Genomic DNA, 22,598 nt, shown 5'->3' on the forward strand with positions numbered 1-22,598 from the left:
TTTAAAAACTTCCACGTCTTCCTCTTTTTCTCAGTTACTATTGATATGGAAGCTTGAGTGGATTTCTTATCATAGCTCTGCTGCTGTGTCCGGCATGTCTGTTCAGCAAACATGGTCCAGAGATCAGGTACCCTTTCATATCGAGAACGATAATAATGTGGATGACCAGACGATGATGACAATTTTCTGATAAAAAAAGAAAATCTAAATGGCAAAGAATCTGACACGCCAGAGCATGAAACTAGCAAAGCCCTGGTTCGCCCACCAGCTGTGATCTGCAGTCACGGAAATAAAGTCAAGAAAAAGCTTTAGTTAGGCCCCGTTCGCGTGCCCTTAAATCCGGCTTGATCCGCTTTTTTTTCATCCGGAGCAGTGTTTTTCTCTCACAAATTCCTCCAGCATTCCTCCAAACCATTTAAATTCCTCCAAGCGAACAGCTATTCACGTGCCTGAACCTTGATTGCTTCTGTTGGGTTTTAACTCTAGCCTACCCCAATTTATTTGAGACTTAAAGGCTTTGTTGTTGTTGTTGTTATTGTTGTAAAGCTTGCCAGATAGCAGAAGGATGAAGAAATGCTGCACACGAGTTCACCATGAGAGAGTTCCGGTGCAGGATGCAGCAAGCTAGCTACTAGCTTAGGAAGTTAGGAGTGATGAAGATAGCCTAATTATAGATAAGCCAATAATGTACTAAGTTACCAGAGGCTGGCCCTGTATGATTGTGATGCTGCTTGACTTGGACCAAAATATTTTCCAAGTCAAACCAATAATCCTCTTCCAAAGGGAAGGGCTTCTTTTTTTTCCACAGTTATTTAATGTTGATGAGACAGGACTGGCTTGTGTTAACTCTACAGTCGCACTCGACTCCCTAGAGCACGGCAACAAGTTTTCAATCAGAGTCCTTGGCGGACTTCCTCCTCATCGACATAACTACAATTAATAACACCACTGCACAACCTCTTCTTCCTTCTCTCAGTTACTACAGTTATGAGTTTGAGTTGGACGTCCTCCACTCCATATCGACATAACCACTACTCCACAACTTCCTCCGATCCTCTTCCGCATGCTCTTGTTTCATAGCTCTGCTGAAAAAAGAAACAAACAAAAAGAGAGAGATGACTGAATTTCATGTAATAGCCCTGCTGTTGTGTCTTCTCATAGATGGAGTGTACGGGGCCATGGCTTGGGCTGATGCGGACTTCTTCAGCAACTGCCCACCATCTCGGTGCAGCAAACATGGTCCGGAGATCAGGTACCCTTTCCGGCTCGAATCCAGCAATACCTCATCATTATGCGGAGCACCGTGTATGAAGCTAGGATGCTCCGGCGACGACACCATTCTGGTTCTCCCAGCAGCCGTTATCCAGTACAAAGTGACAGCCATAGACTACAAGAGTGCTACCCTCACGATCGCCCCGCGTGTGGAAGACTCGTCTTCCTCCTGCAAGCAGAAGCTCATGTCGGCGTCCCTACCTCGCAGCATTATCAAATGTGACCCGGACCCCTGCTCACTGCTATGCGATCGTGGATATGCAACGATAGTAAGCTGCTTAAGAGAGTTCACACCAAGTAATCTTGCTGCTAATTACATCTTCGGACCAATCTCGTGCCTTGGCAGCGCATCCCACTTCTCCTATTTGGTGGATGGTTGTGCACCCATGTCTGTGCTTCCATTAGATTGCAAGGTTGTGCCTGATACCTACTTTCTGATGATGGACACTCACAATGACGATTCAACATTCAAGGAGCAAGCAGAAACAATACTGAATTTCTCAGGGTCGAGAACGATCGATTGGTATTATTATAATAGAAGTGTTGATGGCAGTGGCATCCTAAACTGCACACTGTGTGAACAAGGTGGGCAACCCTGTGGGTTCAGACCAGACAGGAATCAAACCTTCTGCATGAATCACGGTATTATCTCTAATTGGACAAAACCATACAGCCACATGGTTCAATCTTTTTTTTTTCTTTTTTTTTTTAAGGAGCACCACATAGTCCTATCGTTTCTTACATTACAACTCCTTACATTATTCATTTACGTCCATTCAAATGCTACTATGCAATTCTTTGATGTTTCGTAGATAATTGTCAGCTTATTTTACAGAGTAGTACTGCAGCTCATTTGTTGGGGAGCCTCACCCAAGCAAACTAATGCCAACCAATCTAATCAAAATCACAAAAGAGATAAATTATAAACATGCACTTCATATACAAGTAGTCAGACCCATTTTTACAAGCATTTTAACACCCTAACCCTTCACTACATGTAGTACGTTCGGCACTACTGCCAAAAATACCCATATAACGATGTTTCAAATAATTAATTAATGGAAAGGGAAACAAATAAGGAATTAAATTGGTAAAGCAGAATGTAAAATAAATACAGAACACACTTGTAACTATGTGATAATTATGACAATGCAGTTTCAAAATTAGATGACTAGAATAGAGAATAATGGCAATTCACATGATCGCCTCATCTTCCCTTGCACTGCCCGTAAGCTCAAGAAGTGCGGAAGGTTTTTCGGACTGGGAGCAATTCAGTGCAGCCCAACAGATTTTACACTAAAATTTTGACACCATAGCTAAATGGTGGTAAGCTATGGTGAGGACCATACCCAAAGACCAAAAACGCACTTGTAACACTTGGTGGAACGTCTGGAAAGAGTGAAACATAAGAATTTTTAACAATGAGCTCCAAACGGAGCAACAGGTTACTAATAAAGTCTGAGAGGATTTAGCATTGAGAAGGATAGCATTTGCTTGGACTTTGTAAAGGCCTTACCATTTCTGCTTCTTGGCACTCTATCTCTTCTCTTGTGTACTGGCAGGCTGGGGAGCCTATCAGGTGCCCCTTTGACACTCTTGTAATTAACTCTATTTGCTTTCTTCATAATTGAAAGGCAGAGCTCCTATCATTGCTTTCATATACAATTGGTGGCAAAAACTTTTACATGCAAAATTTACTGTACTATTGTTGAGCATTTTCATAAGGATAAAAAAAATGCATAACTGAGATAAAATAAAAGCAAAGCAACACCTCCAATACAACATATACTATTGAAATTACCAGATAAATGGAATTTATCTAGGCTGGGAGTTCAGAACACATGTTACTTGGCAACTGAGCTAGGATTGTTTGGGTCTATCACCTTTGCTTTATCATCTTGACATTGAGATTATATATTTGCATCATCCAAGAGCAGCAGTAGTAGTCTAGTAGAGGCTGCAACCAAAATAGCTGCAAATTTCAATGATGTGTGCTCCTGAAAAAGGGAGATGAATTTGCAGGGGTAATTTGTCTGAAGAAAGAAAATAGACAGAAACACTTGAGAAAACAAATTGATGTGTAATACTGCTGAAAGTGAATGCAACGAAAGCACAAAGTGGTATGCTAGCAAGATAATAACTGCCTATAAGGTGGGCAATGGAAGGGATAATAGCAGAAAAGAACAAACACTGCATAAAGCAAATGAATAAAGAACCAATGTGAAATTGGTTGTCTGTAGCAAACCAGGTAGTTCTGAAGAGAGATTGCATGCTGGATGCAGCTTACAGTTGGCTGGGGCAAAACGGTACAACCTGGTTAATCACCAGAGATGGCACCACAAACTTGCCTCTGATATTTGCATTTTCTCTTAAGGAGCCTTGCTTGTGATCAAACATGCTTAGAAACATGTAAGGAGCATTACTCTTTTACAATATATCCATGCAAATACAGTATGTTGATTCTTAAAAAAAACAGAACTTTTATTGTACACGCTGTACGCGGGGTCACATCATGCAGCTAATTGTACTAAAATATTGGATCTTACCTTTTCTTTCTCAACAAATCATCATTTCATACTAAACCATCGATAGAGACTTATTTTTCTTGTTTGCTGTTCGCAGGTTCACATGTCAAGGTAATTGCAGGTACTGCTGCTAATCAAACATTCCTTTTATCCAAAATAAAAAGGGATATTCATTACACACAAATTCTTATCTTTCTCAACTATGGCTCTTAACATTATCCCAGAACCATTAACAACACCAAGTGGTGCCTTCCTATCGAGACACAGTTAATGATTTCCTGTTCTCTGCTTGCCAGCTACATCATCGGTTGCCACAATAGTGGTTCTTCTGTCGATTGTGGCCACTGGACTCTATCTTTCACTTAAGACAAGATATAATGAGGAGATACACTTGAAGGTCGAAATGTTTCTCAAGACATATGGCACATCAAAACCCACAAGGTACAGTTTCTCTGAAGTTAAGAAGATAACAAGGCGATTTAAGGAAAAAGTAGGCCAGGGTGGATTTGGGAGTGTATACAAAGGCAAGCTACCAAATGGAGTGCCTGTGGCAGTCAAAATGCTAGAGAACTCTACAGGAGAGGGAGAAGAATTCATCAATGAAGTTGCAACCATAGGACTAATCCACCATGCAAATATTGTGCGTCTCCTGGGTTTTTGCTCTGAAGGAACAAGGCGTGCCCTTATTTATGAATACATGCCTAATGAGTCACTGGAAAAATATATATTCTCACGTGATTCTAGTATTTCCCAGGAACTACTAGTGCCAAAGAAAATGATAGATATTGCTTTAGGTATTGCTCGAGGAATGGAATACCTACATCAAGGATGCAATAAACGCATCCTCCACTTTGACATAAAACCTCACAACATCTTGCTAGACTTTAACTTCAATCCAAAGATCTCAGACTTTGGCCTAGCAAAACTGTGTGCAAGAGATCAAAGCATCGTTACCTTGACAGCAGCAAGAGGCACTATGGGATATATTGCACCAGAGTTGTACTCTCGGAATTTTGGTGGGGTATCCTACAAGTCGGATGTTTACAGTTTTGGCATGCTGGTGTTAGAAATGGTAAGTGGAAGGAGGAACTCAGACCCAAGCGTTGATAGCCAAAATGAAGTTTACCTCCCAGAGTGGATCTTTGAGAGAGTAATCACTGGGCAGGACTTGGTACTTTCTAGGGAAATGACTGGAGGAGAGAAAGAAAAGGTGAGACAGCTAGCCATGGTGGCCCTATGGTGCATTCAGTGGAACCCAAAAAATCGACCCTCAATGACAAAAGTGGTGAACATGTTAACAGGGAGGTTGGAGAATCTGCAGATGCCCCCAAAGCCTTTCGTCTAATCTGAATTCTGAAAGTCATCCAGTGTCATAAAAAATATATTGGAGAATACATCGTCATTATGTACTGAATATTCAAGACAAACTTAGCTCCTGCTGTGTTGTAGAGTAGTCCATAGTGCCTGCATGAAAATGTATGTGAGTTTTTCCACCATATCTGTATCTGATGAATTAATAGTAACTTGTCGGCTTGTCACCATGTAGTGCTACTTATCTGCAACGCATCAAATTTAAAGCGGACTTGGCTTGTGTGTAATAGTTTAAAGAGTCCTGTTGCTTCAATTCCTAATGATCTTGCCATGATTTAGTTCCATCCTATTCTGCCCTTTCTGTAGTACATATTATTTTTCCAACTCAACGAGACAAAAAATCAAAATAAGTTGAGATAAAAATTCAAAATAAGCTGGACAAAAATTCCTAATGATCTACGATGCTAATGGATGGGTCATGGGTGGGCATGGGTCTGAGCACATCTATTACTTGAGATTTTGCAAAGCAATAACAAGACAAAAGGAAAAAGGTAATAGTAACTCGTTACCTTTGCCATTGCCATGGATGATTCTGGATCTCGAATCACTAAGCTGCCGCTAGCGTCCGTTGCAGGAGCAAAGAGACCAGTGAGCGAGCCAGGGCATCACGGTGTAGAATGGCATGGAGGCGACAAAGGCGCAACCGCGCAAGAAGTACATGAAATTTCCTATTGAAAGCTTGGTGAGTTTCAGCATTGGTTGACTGCATGATTAGATCGCTGCTCGACGGCGGCCGCTGCCTGAGCACGGGATATTTAACTTTTTATCATTATAACGGACAGCCACTCTCCAGATCTCATCTTGCCGAGTTCGCATAATTTTTCAGCCGCGGTGCTCGCCCAACCATACATTTTTACCACTTTTGCTGTCGTGGCGCTCCAGGACAGCGTGCCACGTCGGATCCGTGCGCGCGAAGGGGGCAAAATGACCTCGCCTGCCCCTGCCCCCATCCTCTTAGCTATACGGGCCGGTCTGAGGTGCTCCAGCCGGCCCATTTGCCCTCCCTCCTGTCTCCTTCTTCTTCTTCCCTTGGGGCTCCGGACACACTCGCCGCCGCCGCCGCCGTCCGTCACCGCCGCCGCATTCCCTCCCTCCGTCCTCCACCGCACTCACCTGAAGGCTTACTGAAAAAAAGGTATGTCCCGTCCGGACCGACACTCTCATTCCCGTTTTTTGGTTTGCACTGGTATGATTCGAGGTTCGGGTTAGGGTGTTTGAGAATGATGTTGGACCTGCTCTTTTTCCTTTGACAGTTCATGTAGTAGAGGGAAACGTAGACGCAATGGACTGGAATTCGAGGAGTGGTTGCCCTGTTTGGTAAGAACCCTAATCTTCTAGGTCGTTTTCTCTTCACTTTGATGGGATGGGACTACAGTTTTTGTGTAGTAGGTTGTCCCTAACATCTGTTTTTGTGCAAGAATTGATCCTGGTAATGCGTTTAGATTAGTTGTAAAGGTCTCTAAGTGGATTGCTGAGGATGAGTACGGGCTAGTGGCCATGGCTGAGCAAGAACATGAAATCTGGCTTGATAGGAATGATCATTATACTCTTGCTAAGTTTCATGCTGAAATGGAAACAAAGATAATCTGGGGACCTTCATAGACATTGGCAGTTTGGGTGGTTGAGCTGGACAGTCCCTCTCAATGGAAAATACGGAGGGATGAACATTTTCAGCAGCTTATACTTTCTAGATGGAATGAAAAAGAAGCTGTGCTTGCAGTGGATGTTGTCAATAAAGATGATAAATCAGTGAATACTTGCTCTGGTGTTAGGTTTGTCTCTGGTGTAACTTCTGCTGGCAGTGGTGTTCCTTGTAATGCTGGAAGTAGTCATGCTGGTGTTAATGGTCAAGGCAGCAGTGGTGGTACTGGTAATGGTCAAGGCAGTGCTACTCATGGTAATGGTCAAGGCAGTGCTGCTCCTGATATAACACAAGGTAGTGTTGTACCTGATAATGTTGAAGGCACTGGTGACACTTGCAGCAGTCCTCCTCCTTCTATGCCACCTGAACAAGCACAACCAGTAGATTGGGCTCAGTTGATTGTTGAAGAAGAAGCAAATGAGGATGGAGACGCCAAGGCAGCAATAGATGAGGATAAAGTTTATGAGGCTATGGGTTTTGCAGCAGCAGATGAGAGAGCTGATGAAGCAGCAAGGGAAGCTATTCCTATCCCTGCCATGACAGCTGAGATGCAGGCTGATATGGATGAGGCAGCTGTTCCAGTTGATGACCATGATGATCAAGAACCAATGTTTGACTGGGACAGAGAAAATCTAGATTTGTCTGTTGGGTTTTTTTTTCCATCCATGGATGATTTTAGGCTAGTAGTAAGACAACATGCAATAGTCAAAGATTTTGAACTTGCTACTGCTCATTCAGATACTGAAAGGTTTAGGGGAAATTGTGCTTCTCTGGGATGTCCTTGGATAATTAGAGCTAGAACTCAGCATGGTGGGAGTGTCAGGGTACTAAATTTGCATTTTCATTGTTCAAACTAAATTTCTGAATTCTTTTTATGTTGGATTTTGAGGTGCTAAAATGTTTTGTTTTGGTGCAGGTGCAAATAAATGAAGGTGTGCATACATGTTCTGGAAGGAATAAGGTGCCTGGTGCTATGGCCTCACAGGCTTGGGTGGCAGAAAGGGCATTACCATATTTGAGGAGGATGCCAAACATGGGCCCAACAGCATTGAAGGAAGAGCTAGATGAAAAGTATGGCATTGATATCAACTACCAGACTGTTGTATATGGAAGAAAGAGAGCTACTGACAAGCTTTTTGGTAAGCTAGCTGATTCATTTGATTGGTTGTATAGGTTTAAGGCAGATGTAGAATTGAGATCACCTGGTAGTATTGTTGAGGTAGACAGTGAGGAAGTTGATGGAAAGGTTTATTTTACAAGATTTTTCTGCTGTTTCAAGGCTGCCATAGATGGTTTTAGAAATGGGTGCAGGCCTTACATTAGTATAGATTCTACCCATTTAAATGGGCTCTGGAATGGGCAGCTGTCCTCAGCTCAGGCATTGGATGGCCACAACTAGATGTATCCATTGGCTTTTGGATTCTTTGAGTCAGAGACCAAAGAGAACTTGATCTGGTTTATGCAGCAGCTTAGCAAATCAATTGGCCCTATGGAAAATTTAGCTGTTTGCACTGATGCTTGTAAGGGTCTTGAGGCAGCAGTAGCTCAGGTTTGGCCTCATTGTGAGAAGAGGGAGTGTTTTAGACACTTGATGGAGAATTTGAAGAAGTATTATACTGGAGAGGTGTATGCCAAGAATATGTGGCCAGCAGCAAGGGCTTACACTCCAAACAAATACAAGTTCTTTTTTGACAAGGTTGTTCAAGCTAGCCCAGGTATTGTCAAGTGGCTCAATGAGCATCATAACCTACTTTGGGCCAGAAGCAAGTTTAGTACAGAGATCAAATGTGATTACATCAACAACAATTTAGCTGAGTCTTGGAATGCCTAGATCAGAGACTGCAAGGATCTCCCTGTACATTGCTTGGCTGATGCTATTAGGGAGAAGACATTGACTTTGTTTGCTAAGAGAAGAAGAATCTCTGTTGCTTTGGGTCCTGACATCTTGCCTACTGTCATACACCAGCCAAATGCAGCGTCCAGTGGTCTAGGACACCTCAAAGCAAAGAAGGGTCATCCACATGAAGCAGAAGTCACAGAAATATACAAGGATCAAGAGGTTAGGAGGCATGTTGTTTATCTACAAGAGCATGCATGTACTTGTAGGGAGTGGCAGCTCACTGGGAAGCCATGCCCACATACCCTAGCTGTCATCACCAGCCAAAGGCAGCCACAAATGGGCTTGTTTGTTCACCAGTACTACTCTGTTGAGAAATTTCGAGCAACATACCATGGTACAATCCCTCACATCGCTGACAGAAACCAATGGCCAGAAGTTGATAAGGGTTTCAAGTGTCTTGCACCACTAACCAAGACAAAAAAGGGGCCAGGCAGGGAGAGGAAGAAAAGGTTCCTTGGACTATTTGAAACTAGTGGGAGGAGAACTAGGCAGGCAAAATGCAAAGATTGTGGGGAATTTGGACATAGGAGTGGGAGCTGGAGATGCTCACTTACATGCACAAGGAAAAGGTTAATTCTAAACCTAGGTTCTCTATCATTCTTACCAATACTTATATAATGTACCTTCATCTGTTTTGTTTTATGCCAGGAAGAGGACAAAGAAGACAGCAGCAAAACCTGGAAGGCCAAAGAAGGGAAAGAAGGACCAAGGAGATGGGGAGGGCTCAAGTGTTCAATCTTCACCAAGAACAAGACTAGCAGCAGCTAGAGAAGCAGCTAACAGAGCAACCAAAGCAGCTCAGCTAGCTGTAGATAAGGCTACAGTAGCAGCTGAAGCAGCTGCAGCAACTGAAGCTGCAGCAGCCAAAGAAGCAGCCAGAAATGTCCCTGATGTTGAATTGCAAGTTGTGAACTAGCCAGAAGAAGTTGTTGCTACAAGGAAGATGACACCTAGGAGGAAGCAACTAGCTACCAAGATCAAGAAGACTCCAACAAAGAAGACAGCAGGAACCAAGGGGAAGAAGAAATGAGACAAAGCTTCAATTCAAAATGTCTCTTATTTTGGCCCATGCTGTCCTAAACTTGTTTAGTCTTTTCTTTTGAAAACTGTGATGAAAAACATGTAATGGATGAGGCCACAATACATCCTTGTGTATGGATGTCAAACTGTGCAAGTGGCCAGAACAAAACCAGTCATGTAATGCAATGCTTAACTGAGCAGTTTGTTTCTATCACTTGATCAGTTTGTTTCTATCACTTGATGAGTTTGTGATCTGTGCATTTGCTGCCTATGCTCCATTCATTATCATCTGTGTTTCAGTCCCCCCATTGTTCATACACATAAAAATTGGAACATTGCTCACACAAAAGTAGGCTTATTTCATTTCATTGTTCAAACATACAGATCCAACATGGAAAGCAACCATTTTGAGTACAACATGTTACTTCATTGCAAAATACATCATTACACATCCAAACACTACACAAACAATACACAAAATGAATAAGTTAATCTTCCAGATCACATTGTCCAGCTTCTGCTCTAGGGGATGCTCCAGTGCTTGCCTCGGCTTGTCGACATTTGTGTAATCCACAGAATCAACTTCTTCGTCCAACATCTGTGCCTAGTTCGACGGCCGAACAACTATGACGCCATCGTCCTTTAGCTTCTGAAAGTACTGCTTCTCAAAACGATAGTAGCCACAAAGCTTCGGATACTGCATAAACGAAACTGGTAGTAAGAACCCTAGCTCAGATTTCGAGAACAAAGCACACCGACTAGATACTCACCGTGTTCCTTGCACACTTGAAATACAGTCGCCCCTGGTTTTCACCCTCCGTCTTCGTCCGCCCCTCATCCACCCTAGCCAACCCACATTCCGGGCAAACGATCAGTGGAAAGCCGCTTAGCTCACCGACTGGATCGAAGTCGATGGAGTGGATGCGGGTGCTCCAGCCCCCTTGCAGCCTGCTCCTGGCACGTCCACCTCCAGAGGACTCGGCGTAGTGAGACATGTGCGGTGGAGTACGGAGGGAGGGAATGCGGTGGCGGACGGCGGCGAGTGTGTCCGGAGCCAAGGGAAGAAGAAGAAGGAGACAGGAGGGAGGGCAAATGGGCCAGCTGGAGCACCTCAGACCGGCCCGTATAGCTAAGAGGATGGGGGCAGGGGCAGGCAAGGTCATTTTGCCCCCTTCGCGCGCGCGGATCCAACGTGGCACGCTGTCCTGAAGCGCCACGACAACAAAAGTGGTAAAAATGTATGGTTGGGCGAGCACCGCTGTTGAAAAATTATGGTAAAAAGTTAAATGTCCCCCTGAGGACCAGTCGGTGGGTAGAAGATGTGGGTATTGGGGCTCCCGTTCTACCAAAGTGGATTGGGCTTGGCCGCTTGGGCTAAAAATGAGCCAGCCCAGTAACAAAGAAAGATCCAGTCCTTGCAGAGCACATCAAAGATTGCAGTTGTGCCGGCCGAAGAATTCAGACTGATTAGAAAATCTGACAACGGATTTGCATTTGCCTACCAAAGAATCTGAGTTGTATTTGCTAGGTTTGTGTCCATACATAAACTACATAGAAAAATTAACAGCAGTGCCACCAATAATTAATTAACTCAGTCTTATTGTTGGTGGACTGAAATTTTGCATTGTCACCGTTCTGTCCGATGTGATTCCTCGTAACAATCAGTCGTTTTTATTTAGTGGTACAGTTCTTCCAATTACAAGTGGAATGAAGACTTTGGCCCAGGTAATCACGGTATTTTTTTCATTAGACAAAGACTTCTATCGAAAGGTTATAACATAGTACTGGAGTTTATGGCTTCTCACAATGAAGCAAAACGGCACCAGCCTTGTGGACTCGACTCCTACCTCAACTAGATTAAAAGCAAAGTCTACTTAAAAGTAATCTCTAGTCCTCTACGAAGCACACCCATCCACCACCGTGGAAACAAAGTAGAGTAACTAACATCTCAAAAGGGACCACAGCTAACTGTCCCCAACACCGTTAGGATCCTATCCACCTGTTTGATTCCTTCTCCTTGAGCGCCACCTTCCACTGTCACCTTCTCCCACCAGCTTGTTCTCCACCATCTTGTTTCTAGTTTTCCACTAACGCCCATAAAACTCCTACCCAGCAGAACAAGCAAGTGCCCGGACTGACAGACTGAGTTGCAGCTGTTTTAAGTGTCAGAACTCAGAACATAACATGCATGAATAGGAAAATGAAGTAACTCTGGCTGACCATTTAAGATCTAATCATGTATCCTTTTAGTAACATTGCTTCTATTTATATTATATTTCTGTGGATCTAGTTGGTACGTGGACGACAATTTACTGGCTCAGTCCAACATTGATCGAAGTCAACCACAAAAAGATACATTCAAGCTTTACCATAAGAATCAAATATGGCTTGGACACCTCTCCGGTCTCCATGGCATGGATGAAGCTGTCATGTTCATAATTCAGCCATGCACCAACAGTGCTCCTACACTATGTTGCTGGTTCACAGTGCATTTCCCAGTATCCATCCCAATCTCAGGCAAATACATTTGCAGTATTAGCAGTCCAGAAACGCATGTCTTGACATCTTGCTTTCAGGAAAATTATTATATCCCAGCATAACTATAACAATTGCCAATCTCCATCTTAAGTTATACATGTTTTCTCACAAACATTTTCAGGAATCAGAAAACTGTGTACCATAAAACTGATTGGACATCATAAAAATGATTAACACACATAACAGCCTATTTCAGGTTTCACAAGCTAATGCTCTGCTCACCTTATCTACTAGGGAGAATTATATATTTGGCACTGAAACAAATCGGTCTTTCATATTTGGCACTAGAAAATTTGAACTTTCTTAACTAGCACAAACTTGAAATTTTCTTCTATAAATGGCACTGTCGTCCATTTCTACCAAGCATATGTTAGTTGACCGTGTTCAACTTGTCAGTTCATTTCGAGGGAGACCAAAATACCCCTGCCCCTTGGTTACTCGCACGCGTCGTGTCACGCAGGAAGAGGCGGAGGGATCGGCCAGCGGCGGCTAGGGCCGGCCACGCACGGCCCCACGCGTGCCCTCACGCGGAGGATGCGGGCGGCCGCGGCTGACGGTTGCAGATCGCGCAGCGGTGGACGTGGGGTGCCCACGCCCGCTGGAGGTCCGACGCGGCGCCCTGCCCGTGCCCGTGCCCATGCCAGCGCCACTACCCCGCCAGATCCTCTGCTCGCCAGGAGTCGCTGGAGGCGGTGGAGGAGCAGGAGGCCCAATACGGCAAAGCCGGATGGACGAGGGGTGCGCAGCCGCGGAGGACATCGCCGTCTACAAGGGCCATGACGACTGCCTCCACAACGACGGTCAGCCATTGCTCGGCGGCGAGACCATCTCCTTCGAGTACGCCAATGCGTTCCCGTCCGAGCTCTCCGTCCGTGTCGCCACCTGCATCGACCCCACCATGCCAACTACATTTAGGCCTGCTTCCATCTCCATTCAAGCGCAAGTGGTGTTTGATGCCGAGAAGGTACAACACTATCGTCTACTCTCCTCACTCCAATGGAGTTGCTGCGTTTGGGCCTGTCTCTGTCATTCAAGAGGCCCCTGAGGTGTCTGAGGAAATGGCTAAGCATATTTTAGAGATATTGTGGCCACCTCCCATGCATATGTCAAACATGCTATGTACTGACTGTGTGCCCTCAGCTCAATCCTTGGTTGACAAGAGCATACAGAGCTGTTTCTCGCCTCCATCCTGTCGTAGCTGGGATGCAGTGCCGCATAGGCAACCATGGTCGCCACCGGAGCAGTTTGGGACGTAGGGCAATGGAGTTCAACTTAGGCCAACACCCTGGCCATCTTTCATTGGTAATACAGTTCAAGTGGTAGACCTTATCAAGTGGCCTGGATGTCAAGCATTGGCCTGGACCACAGGCCGTCACCTACAAGAGCGCAGAGCACCAGCTGGAAAGATCATCAAACAACAGAATACAAGCAGGTTTCCTTCCTCTCTCTCTCCACTATTCATCTTCCTCCCAAATCCCTGAGCTCCTACTGCTGTTCTTCTAATTCCCCTCTATTCTCTACAATCCAGCTACAGGTTGCTAACACGAGAGCGACCACCGCATGTTGAGGTTGGTGAGCATGAAGGTGGCCTTCCACACCATCGGCACGCGCGGCTTGAGCGCGGCGCCGGCAGCGTACATGGCCAGGTGCGGCGTGATGGTGACGAAGAAGGCGATGGCCACGACCTTCTTGCCGGACTTGACGATCATGCCCAGGTCCGTCTTCACGCCGATGACGAAGATTTGCAGCATGAAGGCGTACCCACCGATGGTGGTTATCTGCACCCACCCCTCCGGCATGGCGAAGAGCTCACCGCCGTGCGGGAGCATCCGGCCGGGAAGCTATGGTCCCAGCAGCGCGCTGGCCGGTGTACACGCACGCAGACGACGCAGCACAGCACCTCTATGGAGTTAGCACGCCGACCGGCCGTGACGACGACAGTGTTTGGGCGTCACGCCGGCGGGAAAGCAGAATAGGCTCTTTCCAAGTTACTCCTAATTCAGTACGATCTACGATGTAAGCTTGTGCCTGAAATTTATTTATTATTTTTTGTACATGTTCTTAGCTTAGTATTTGAAATTATTGATTATTTTGTTTGCACTCTTCAATTATCAAAATGCCATGTTTTAATTCACAAATATATTTGTGATATTTATGCTTTCTTTATTTGACAACATGTTCAGTTTTTCTTTTCCTATCTGGCACTACGTGTTGCTACTACATGGAAGGGTAGACATGTCATTTTAGCTGTCACTTGACACCGTTAGTGCATCAAATGGACGGCAGTGCCATTTATAAAAGAAAATTTCAAGTTGGTGCTAGTTAAGGAAGTTCAAATTTTCTAGTGCCAAATATGAAAGACCGATTTGTTTCAGTGCCAAATACATAATTCTCCCCTGTCTACTACCCGAGCACAGATATGTAAACAATTCAATCATCTTCCTCCTCAATTGCATTGAGCTCTGAGGAGAAATGGTGGGAAACAATATGATCATCGCAGAAGAATGGCCTAGAAGGCATATGGAGGCCATCAGTGCCACACTCAAGCATCTCTATAACCTCACTCATCATTGGACGATCTTAAGGCTTCATCTGAATGCACCGTAGCCCAACAATGCACAGTTCCTTTCCAACTCTCTGCCATCTCCAGCAGTACCATACCAAAGCTATAAACATCGGATTTGATTGATATGGCACCAAAGCTACGAGATACCATTTCAGGAGCTGTGTACCGAATAGTTCCCCGCATGGCGCTCGCTGGCACAAAGCTCTTGTCTCTCGGGTACAACTTGGTGAGGCCAAAGTTGGCAACTTTTGGAACAAAATTGATGTCAAGAAGGATGTTGTGCGGCTTGATGTCAAAGTGAAGGATCTACATATCGCAACCCTGATGCAGGTAGTTGATTCCCCTTGCAATGCCCAAAGCAATCTTGTTGAGCTTATCCCAAGAGAAACTTCTTTCAGCGGAGAATATGTACTTGTCAAGAGAACCATTGGACATGTACTCATAGACCAGTGCCCTCCTCATTTCCTCAGAACAGAAGCCCACAAGACGAACCACGTTAACGTGGTGGATCCTACCAATTGTGGAGACCTCGCTGATGAACTTGTCCCGATTGTTGCTGCAAATACACAAACCAGATCACATAATTTTTGTAGTAATTACAAAATCATCACTTCTGCACAGAATCATATTACAAAATCACTTGCTCTTGGCAGTGATTAAAATGACAGGATGAGAGTAGCTAGTTGGTTGCCAGTTTAGGATTTACTACCGTGGTATTTTATTTACCGTGGTACATGACACTACAAATTACAAGCACTTTCACCAGCAAACCAGACAACAAAGGACACAATCAGCTAAGCATTGGCATGACACTACTGATTGGTGTTCGCAATGGTGGCATGATCCAGCAGATTGGTTAGCTCCTCGTTAAGCATGGCAAGCTGGATGTGGCGGGCATGACGCGGATCTTCTTGTCCCTCACAGCGTCCCCAGCAAGCTACAGGACCTGTTGATGAATCGGGGAGAAACGGATAGATAGGTTAGCTAAGCTTGCAGTTATGGATTTTTAGAGCATACTAAGAGTAGCAGCAGCAACAGTAGTAATAGCAACAGCAGCTGTAGGAGTAATTATATGAATTCAGGCACTAATACTTGTTTGAATCAGTTGCTACTAATTGTTTGAAACAGGAAGTGATTGCACTACTTTAGTCTGCTATAGTGTTCATTAGAGCACAACATGCTGCATACCTCATCGGCGCCTTGTACATCAGAACCAGCCTACATAACAATGAAAAGCTTTCAGGAAATGTTTCACCAAAGTACATAGGTATGCAGCTAAACGGGCAGCATCATGTATCATCAAGTATAGAATTTACAACCAATGCCCACCATTTCCTGGTAGCATGTTTAAGCAGATTTGAACAGAAATATGCTATCCATCGTGATTTGCTCCATGCATGAACATTCAAGGTAGTACATTTCAATTGAAATAGGTAGAAGCATAGTATCAAAATATTAGGTTCAAAACGCAACAAGTAGCCAACTAAGATCCCGCAAAATAAAATGGTTTAGTTGTAGTATAGGTAGTAGGAGGGACTTTTATCTCTCAAAAAGTAATAGCATTACCACTAATACGTGAACGGATATGTATATTTGATAGCGAGAAGCAGGTCGCTGCGCTCCCTCTTCACCTCCAGCCATGATGGTCACCCCATCCCATCGATGGCAGCGGCGATGGGTCCCCTCCGGCCTCTCCTGAAAGAGAAACACTCTGAAAATTATTCTACTGCGTCCATGTCTCTAATAGTAGTAATGTTCTTGTAGAGCTCCTTTCTCTACAAGTAATTGTCTTATAATAGGGACACTAGCTAGTAGTAAATCTCTACTTTAAATTATCAATCCAATGTCAACATTCCCACACCACCTTGCTTGTACCACCAGATACAAAGGTTTGCAATAGTTAAGATAGTTATGTGAATACACAATATTTAAAATTACTATTAACAAATGATAAACGATAAATATTACTACTAGACATGGTGTGTGCTGCAAAGTAGGTGTGGTGTAAAATGATTATAGTGAAAAGAAAATATTGACAATTACTACTAATAAACGCTAAATAATACTATGCCCTGCATTGTGGAACAAGGAACATTGTTTAAACTAAATAGGTCTCAGTATGATACAATGCATCATCATAATAACATACTAAAACCTGACAGACGTAAAATGCAGTATCAGCAACCATACTACTAATACTACTAATACAAAGTAAATAGCTCGAACACCATGTATCATACTGGTATGACAAATCTATCAATACTACTAATGCCATGTTTTCCTATGAAGTATTTGGTTACTACTAAAACACAAGCAGTTACTACTAAATACTACTAATCTTGAGCGTTCCTGGGAATAGGGAAAAACACAAGCGCAACAGAGCATCGATCACCGAAAAAGACAATGGAACGAACGAGAACATACGTACCTGGGTGTAGTAGCACGAGAGGCATTGCAGTCATAGATCCTTTGTTCGGAAGACGGAAAGAGGCCCCATGGACGCCGCTGCCGGGGGAGGAAGCGATGGGGAGGAAGGGAGGCGCTGCCGGGGGGACCAGGGTGACGCTGCAGGCTGGGAAAGGGAGGGCACCGCCACCAGTCGAGGATGGGATACCGCGCGGCGCCAGGGTTGTGGACCCTGGGAGCGGAGATGCTGGTGGGGGAGGTGACGCCGCCGTTGAAGTTGTGGACGCTGCAACCTGGGTCGGCGTTGAAGGTATGGCCGCCGTTGCCGCCGCCGCGGAAGGTGTGCAGGCCGCCGCCACCGCTGTTGGCCGTAGAGAGTACAGCCGCTGCCGCCGTAAAGAGGGAAGAGGTCGCCATAGCCGAGGCGAGGGATGCCACCACCGCCGTCGTTGTCTGAGGAAGGGGCCGTCGTCGTTGTCTGAGGAAGGGGCCGCCGTCGTTGCCGAGGAAAGGGGTGGTGGGGGAGGACAGAATCGCGGCCGGAGAGGAAGGGGGCGCTACCGCCGCCGGTGGTGGGATGGGGGCGCTACCGCCGCCGTCGGTGGGGGAAGGGAGACGCGTTGTGGCGGATCCGCGAGGGGAGCACCGGGCGCCGCCATCCGAGCGAGCTGGGCCGCGTCGCCGACGGGGAGCGTCGTGCACGCGGGGCGAGCCGCACCGCCGCCGGGCCGCATCCGCACGAGGTGGGTTCGTCGGGAAGGAGGAGAGGCCACCGCGTCGCCGGGAAGGTTGGGTCCGGCGCCGCCACGACATGGGGAGGGGGTCCGGCGCCGCCGATTGGGGAGGGACGCCGTCACTATGGCCGGATGGGGAAGCCCGCCGTTGAGGGGAGGGCGCGGCAGCAACAGCCGCCGCCGCCGTTGGGGCCCATCGACCATGCCAGTCCGGCCGCCGGTCGAGGGAGGGGCCGGGGACCGCCACCGCTTGTGGGAAGGAACGGGGGCCGTCGACGCTCGGGGGAGAGCACCCCGTGGCCCGTGACGCCGCCGGAAGTGAGGGGCAGGGAACGACGCCGGAGGTGAGAGGGAGGGAGCGCCGCCGCCCGCATTCGCCTTGGGAGCTCCGCCGATCTGGATCCCAAATGAGGGAAAGGAGAGAGAAAAAGAAACGGCGGATTAAATAGCGTGCGGGAGATTTACGGCTGTTTACGGTCTACTTTGGTTTACGGACGGAGGAAAATTTACTCCAACGACATCCTCGTCGGAGTTGGGCGGACCTCCGCCGGCGCTCTAAAATAGCAATATATATATATATATATGGCAATATATATATATATAAAAGAGCGAAAAAAATTAAAAATAGCTTCTCACCTTTATGTTTCCTACCCACCTTAATTCTTATATCTCATATCTTATATCTCATGCTGTGACAAACGGATCCAACCGAAAAACTTATAAACGTTTAGCGTGTTTCTCTCCTGCCCGATGTTTACGTTGGATTTTTTTTTTCTCACCGTCCTCCACACCTCCCACCAGCCGTACCCACCTGCGATCTCTAGCCTCGACTTGATATACTGGTGGCCGGCTTATGCCCGTCGCACCGGCGATCAGCCTCGCCCGCGACGGCTACGAGGTGGTCGCGTACATGGCCCGCGCGCTCATGGAGAGCGAGGACGGCATGCTCGCGTACCCTGACCTGCGCGCCGTGTGTTCTCGCCGGGGAGGGTGCTGGCGGCCGAGGAGACGTGTCGCAACCCGACGCTCGGATCATAGAAGCGATCAAGCACATGCTAGCCATCCGCCGGATGGACCTTGGCGACCCCGACTTCCTGAACCTGACCCGCGACGTCGCAGAGATGCTGTTGATGCCATTCGCTGACAAAGTCCGGCAAAGGATCCTTGACAACACGATGCTCCCTCCCGGCTACTACTTGTCTACTTCCTCAAGTATGCCTAATTGCCTTGCTTCTACCAGTTGCAGCGGTCATCGGTCATCAAAAAGATTAATTAATTCTATTTTGGTTGGCGTCAATGACATCAGATGGAGCCAACTGCATGACCATGGCACCAGCCACCTGTGCGAGCCAACCGGATGACCGTGGCACCACCGCACCAGCCACCTGTGCGTGGTGGACGATGACGACGACCGTTTGCCAGACAAAATGAGGCCACCTGAACTATCGATTATGCAGGCCATAAATCGTTAGCGAATCAGCCGTGCAAGCTTCTCTTCCGACCCTGAGCAAGGCGATCGTGCGGCGGCTCACCGACCGTGACGCCAGACGCCGACGGCGACATGGACACCGAGTACGCCGGCCCCCTCGCCGGTCACCGCCGCAATCCGACGGCGCGTCAGGTGGAGGGTTTTCTTTTCCCTCTCTCTTTGGAGAATGCATTTGTGCGTTTGTGGTATTCATATTTTCGTGCGTTTGTCCTATTGAGATTTTTGTACTACTCATTGGCATTGAGTCCACACGACTAATTAAATATACGATCTTCTTTTATTGTTTTGCTTGGTATAATTACTGACTAACCACTGTTTTACAGTGTTCTTCCAGCCATCAAGTTGGTTACAGCTCAAATAGTTCTCTGCAAATACCAGAACCAGAACCACAACAAATCCAAGAAGAAGAACATTACCATGGCTGCAGAAAATTGCACCCAATGCAAGGAAGAAGCCAAGGAGCCACCTACATCAAATACTACAGATGAGAATGCAAATAAATATACGCAGTTCAAGCTATTTGATACTGTTCAGAATTTCTCTGACCATCACTATGCTAAGAATTGTCATGGAGAGATGAGAGCATGCACCTAAGTTTGCTTCCGCGGCCAAACTCCGATTCTCATAGACTAATAGATTATGCTGAAGACAGAATTTTGCAGAAGAGTCATGAATAGCAGGTCCGACGTACATGTTCTTTACAGCTGCTAGCATGAAAGCAGTAGTAGCTTTTAACAAATTATAGGATTTAGTGAATTTAATTAACATGAAAACTTAGATACTGGTCCTTTGCTGCTACAGGTTTTTGGCTGAATAAAACATCTGTTTGCATTGTAGGAATGAAAGAATCGATGACTTAAGCTTTCACTCGTTGAAATTAGCTGCCAACAAAGCGCCAGGTGGGGTTCAAAAGTCACCTGTTAGTCATCTGCATGGTGAGTTCATTATCCAACAATATCAAGATTCTTGAAATGAAAATACAGGTTTACGTGAACTATCCCCACAGCTAATATTTGGGCAATGTAATTGTATCATCATGCATTGTAGAAATATCCTTGAAAATTTATTGTTATTCCTCCAAGAATCTTAACAATTAGCTATTGACTTTTCGTTTTTATCTACGTGCGTGCCGGCAGAACAGAAGAACGAAAGCTTTTCTCTGCTGAGGAGCTACCACTTGAGCATCTGTGATTTCACCTTCGGTGGATTTATCATGTACTCCATTGCACAAGGGTGCTAAGCATTTATGATTTTACCTTTGGCTGATTTATCATGTAATTGCAGAACGGTGCTACTTTTTTGTCAGATGATTTATCAGGATAAGCTCAAGGCAACAAGCAACATCTTCTCAAAACGATTGCTTATCCGTGTTGGCACTAAAATATGTTTCATGCATCGTCACGGTTTTTTAAAAAGTATGCCTGCTTCATCTTTATGTTTGCATCTTGCCATACATAGTTTTAGGCACTAACAAACTGTACCTTTGGACATTACCTTGTTTGTTTGGAGCTAAGCCACTAAACCAAGAGGTTTCAAATGGTTCATGGCTGAAGAGGCAGTGCCTCTTTTTAGGTGTTTCTACGAGCAAGGAAACTCAAATGGTTGATATTATTATAAAATGGTTTCCAGAATTATTGCCTCTGCATAAACTTCTCATTCAGGTCTGAAGTTATAAAAATATTACCTTGTATTGCTTATTTTGATTTTGTATGGTTAGTTGGGTTCACAATTTGTGGCATTATTACATACAAGTATAATTTTCATTAGGCCTGTCATGCCTACGGAGAAAATTGAGAACCATCTATTGGTGTTATCGGAATAAAAACTAAGTGGATACAAGTCAGGAACCACATAGCATGGTTAGGATAACCATCATTTTTGCATATTTAGTTAGTCATTTTTCATACTGGCTTCATACAAGAAAATATAACTTTTTTCATGTCATTGATGCTTCTGATAAAGTTTTTCTCCTGTGTACATGTTTCAGCTCCAAGGCGTCACGGACCAATAGGAATACCTGAACAATGACTGGTTTGTTTACCTGGACTACAATCATAATGCAAAAAGCCAAAAACTACAATGGAGGTACTTGTGATGGAGTTATGTAAGTCTATGGAGATTCCAGGGGAGAGCAGTGCTTACTATGAGGAGAATAAGGCATTTTTATTTAAGAGTACTGTTACGCTATATTTGTATCCAGCTAATATTTGGGTTAGCTAATATATATATTGTTTGTAATAATATATATAATAATGTAATATATCATTGACTATTATTATAACCATAAATGTGTGCGGCACGCATTTGTAGTGCTCGATCCTTGGTGTCATAGGAGCAATTACCATCACGTTTTTAGATACGAATATGTCTTGTCATAGAGACACGCATGTGCCGCACGTGCATGGCCACTAGTATAAACAAAATATAAATAAAAGTTAACAGCAGTACCACCTATAATTAATTAACTTAGTCTTATTGTTGGTAGACTGCAATATGTGTTATCACCATTCTGTCATTCCGTGGATATGCATGATTCGTCATGGCAATCAGGTGCAGAGATTTTAGTGGTACAGTATTGCCAATTATAAGTAGAACCAAGATTTTTACCCAGGTAGTCAAGGTGACCTTTTCCATCATTAGACAAAAAGACTTTTGTCCAGCTTCTATCGAAAGCTTAACATAGTAAGAGTTTATGTTGGGGTTACCAGCTCTCAGAGTAAAGCAAAACAGCACTAGTCATGCGGACTCGACTCCTACCTCAACCAGATTAAAGAAAACACTCAACATGAAACTTCCTAGTCCTAGCGAAAGCTTAACATGATCTAACGAAGCATACTCGACTCCTACCTCTTTGATTCCTTCTCCTTGAGTGCCACCTTCCACTGTCGCCTTGGGTAATTGGGTCCTCGACCATCTTATTTCTAGTTTTTCCACTAACGGTCTAACGCCCATAAAACTATTGCCTAACAGAACACATCATGCATAGCAGATGGAGATTAGACGGAAACTACTTGGCCTTTTTCAAGTAGTTTCAGTAGTCTGCAGTTGCCCTGGACTGACGAACTGAGTTGCAAGTGGTCTAAGTGTCAGAACACAACATGCAAGAAGTTTAATAGGAAAATGGAGTAACTCTGG

General features: G+C 45.1%; 2 protein-coding genes, 1 long non-coding RNA gene and 1 pseudogene across 3 annotated transcripts; 2 read left to right on the plus strand and 2 right to left on the minus strand.

Annotated features, from left to right (window-relative positions):
* The first annotated feature begins 965 nt into the window (after positions 1-965).
* On the plus strand, positions 966-5,410 carry LOC136456122 (rust resistance kinase Lr10-like). Its single transcript, XM_066455908.1, has 3 exons — positions 966-1,914; positions 3,895-3,918; positions 4,094-5,410. The coding sequence occupies exons 1-3, from the start codon at positions 1,116-1,118 to the stop codon at positions 5,140-5,142; spliced, it is 1,872 nt and encodes a 623-aa protein (XP_066312005.1). The 5' UTR covers positions 966-1,115; the 3' UTR covers positions 5,143-5,410.
* A 9,288-nt stretch (positions 5,411-14,698) lies between these two features.
* Positions 14,699-16,027, minus strand: LOC136460687 (rust resistance kinase Lr10-like; annotated as a pseudogene).
* LOC136456129 (uncharacterized) lies at positions 15,411-18,628 on the minus strand. Its single transcript, XM_066455913.1, has 5 exons — positions 18,611-18,628; positions 17,263-18,370; positions 16,401-16,529; positions 16,023-16,052; positions 15,411-15,780 (listed from the first exon to the last, which is right to left on the minus strand). Exons 2-3 carry the CDS (start codon positions 18,051-18,053, stop codon positions 16,481-16,483), a joined length of 840 nt encoding a protein of 279 aa, XP_066312010.1. The 5' UTR covers positions 18,054-18,370; positions 18,611-18,628; the 3' UTR covers positions 15,411-15,780; positions 16,023-16,052; positions 16,401-16,480.
* Positions 18,629-19,300: 672 nt separating this feature from the next.
* On the plus strand, positions 19,301-20,393 carry LOC136456130 (uncharacterized). Its single transcript, XR_010759352.1, has 3 exons — positions 19,301-19,595; positions 19,787-20,143; positions 20,301-20,393. It is a non-coding gene; the product is annotated as an uncharacterized lncRNA (long non-coding RNA).
* The last annotated feature ends 2,205 nt before the right edge of the window (positions 20,394-22,598 follow it).

Source organism: Miscanthus floridulus, chromosome 6 (genome assembly GCF_019320115.1).
Source record: "Miscanthus floridulus cultivar M001 chromosome 6, ASM1932011v1, whole genome shotgun sequence".
NCBI lineage: Eukaryota > Viridiplantae > Streptophyta > Magnoliopsida > Poales > Poaceae > Miscanthus > Miscanthus floridulus.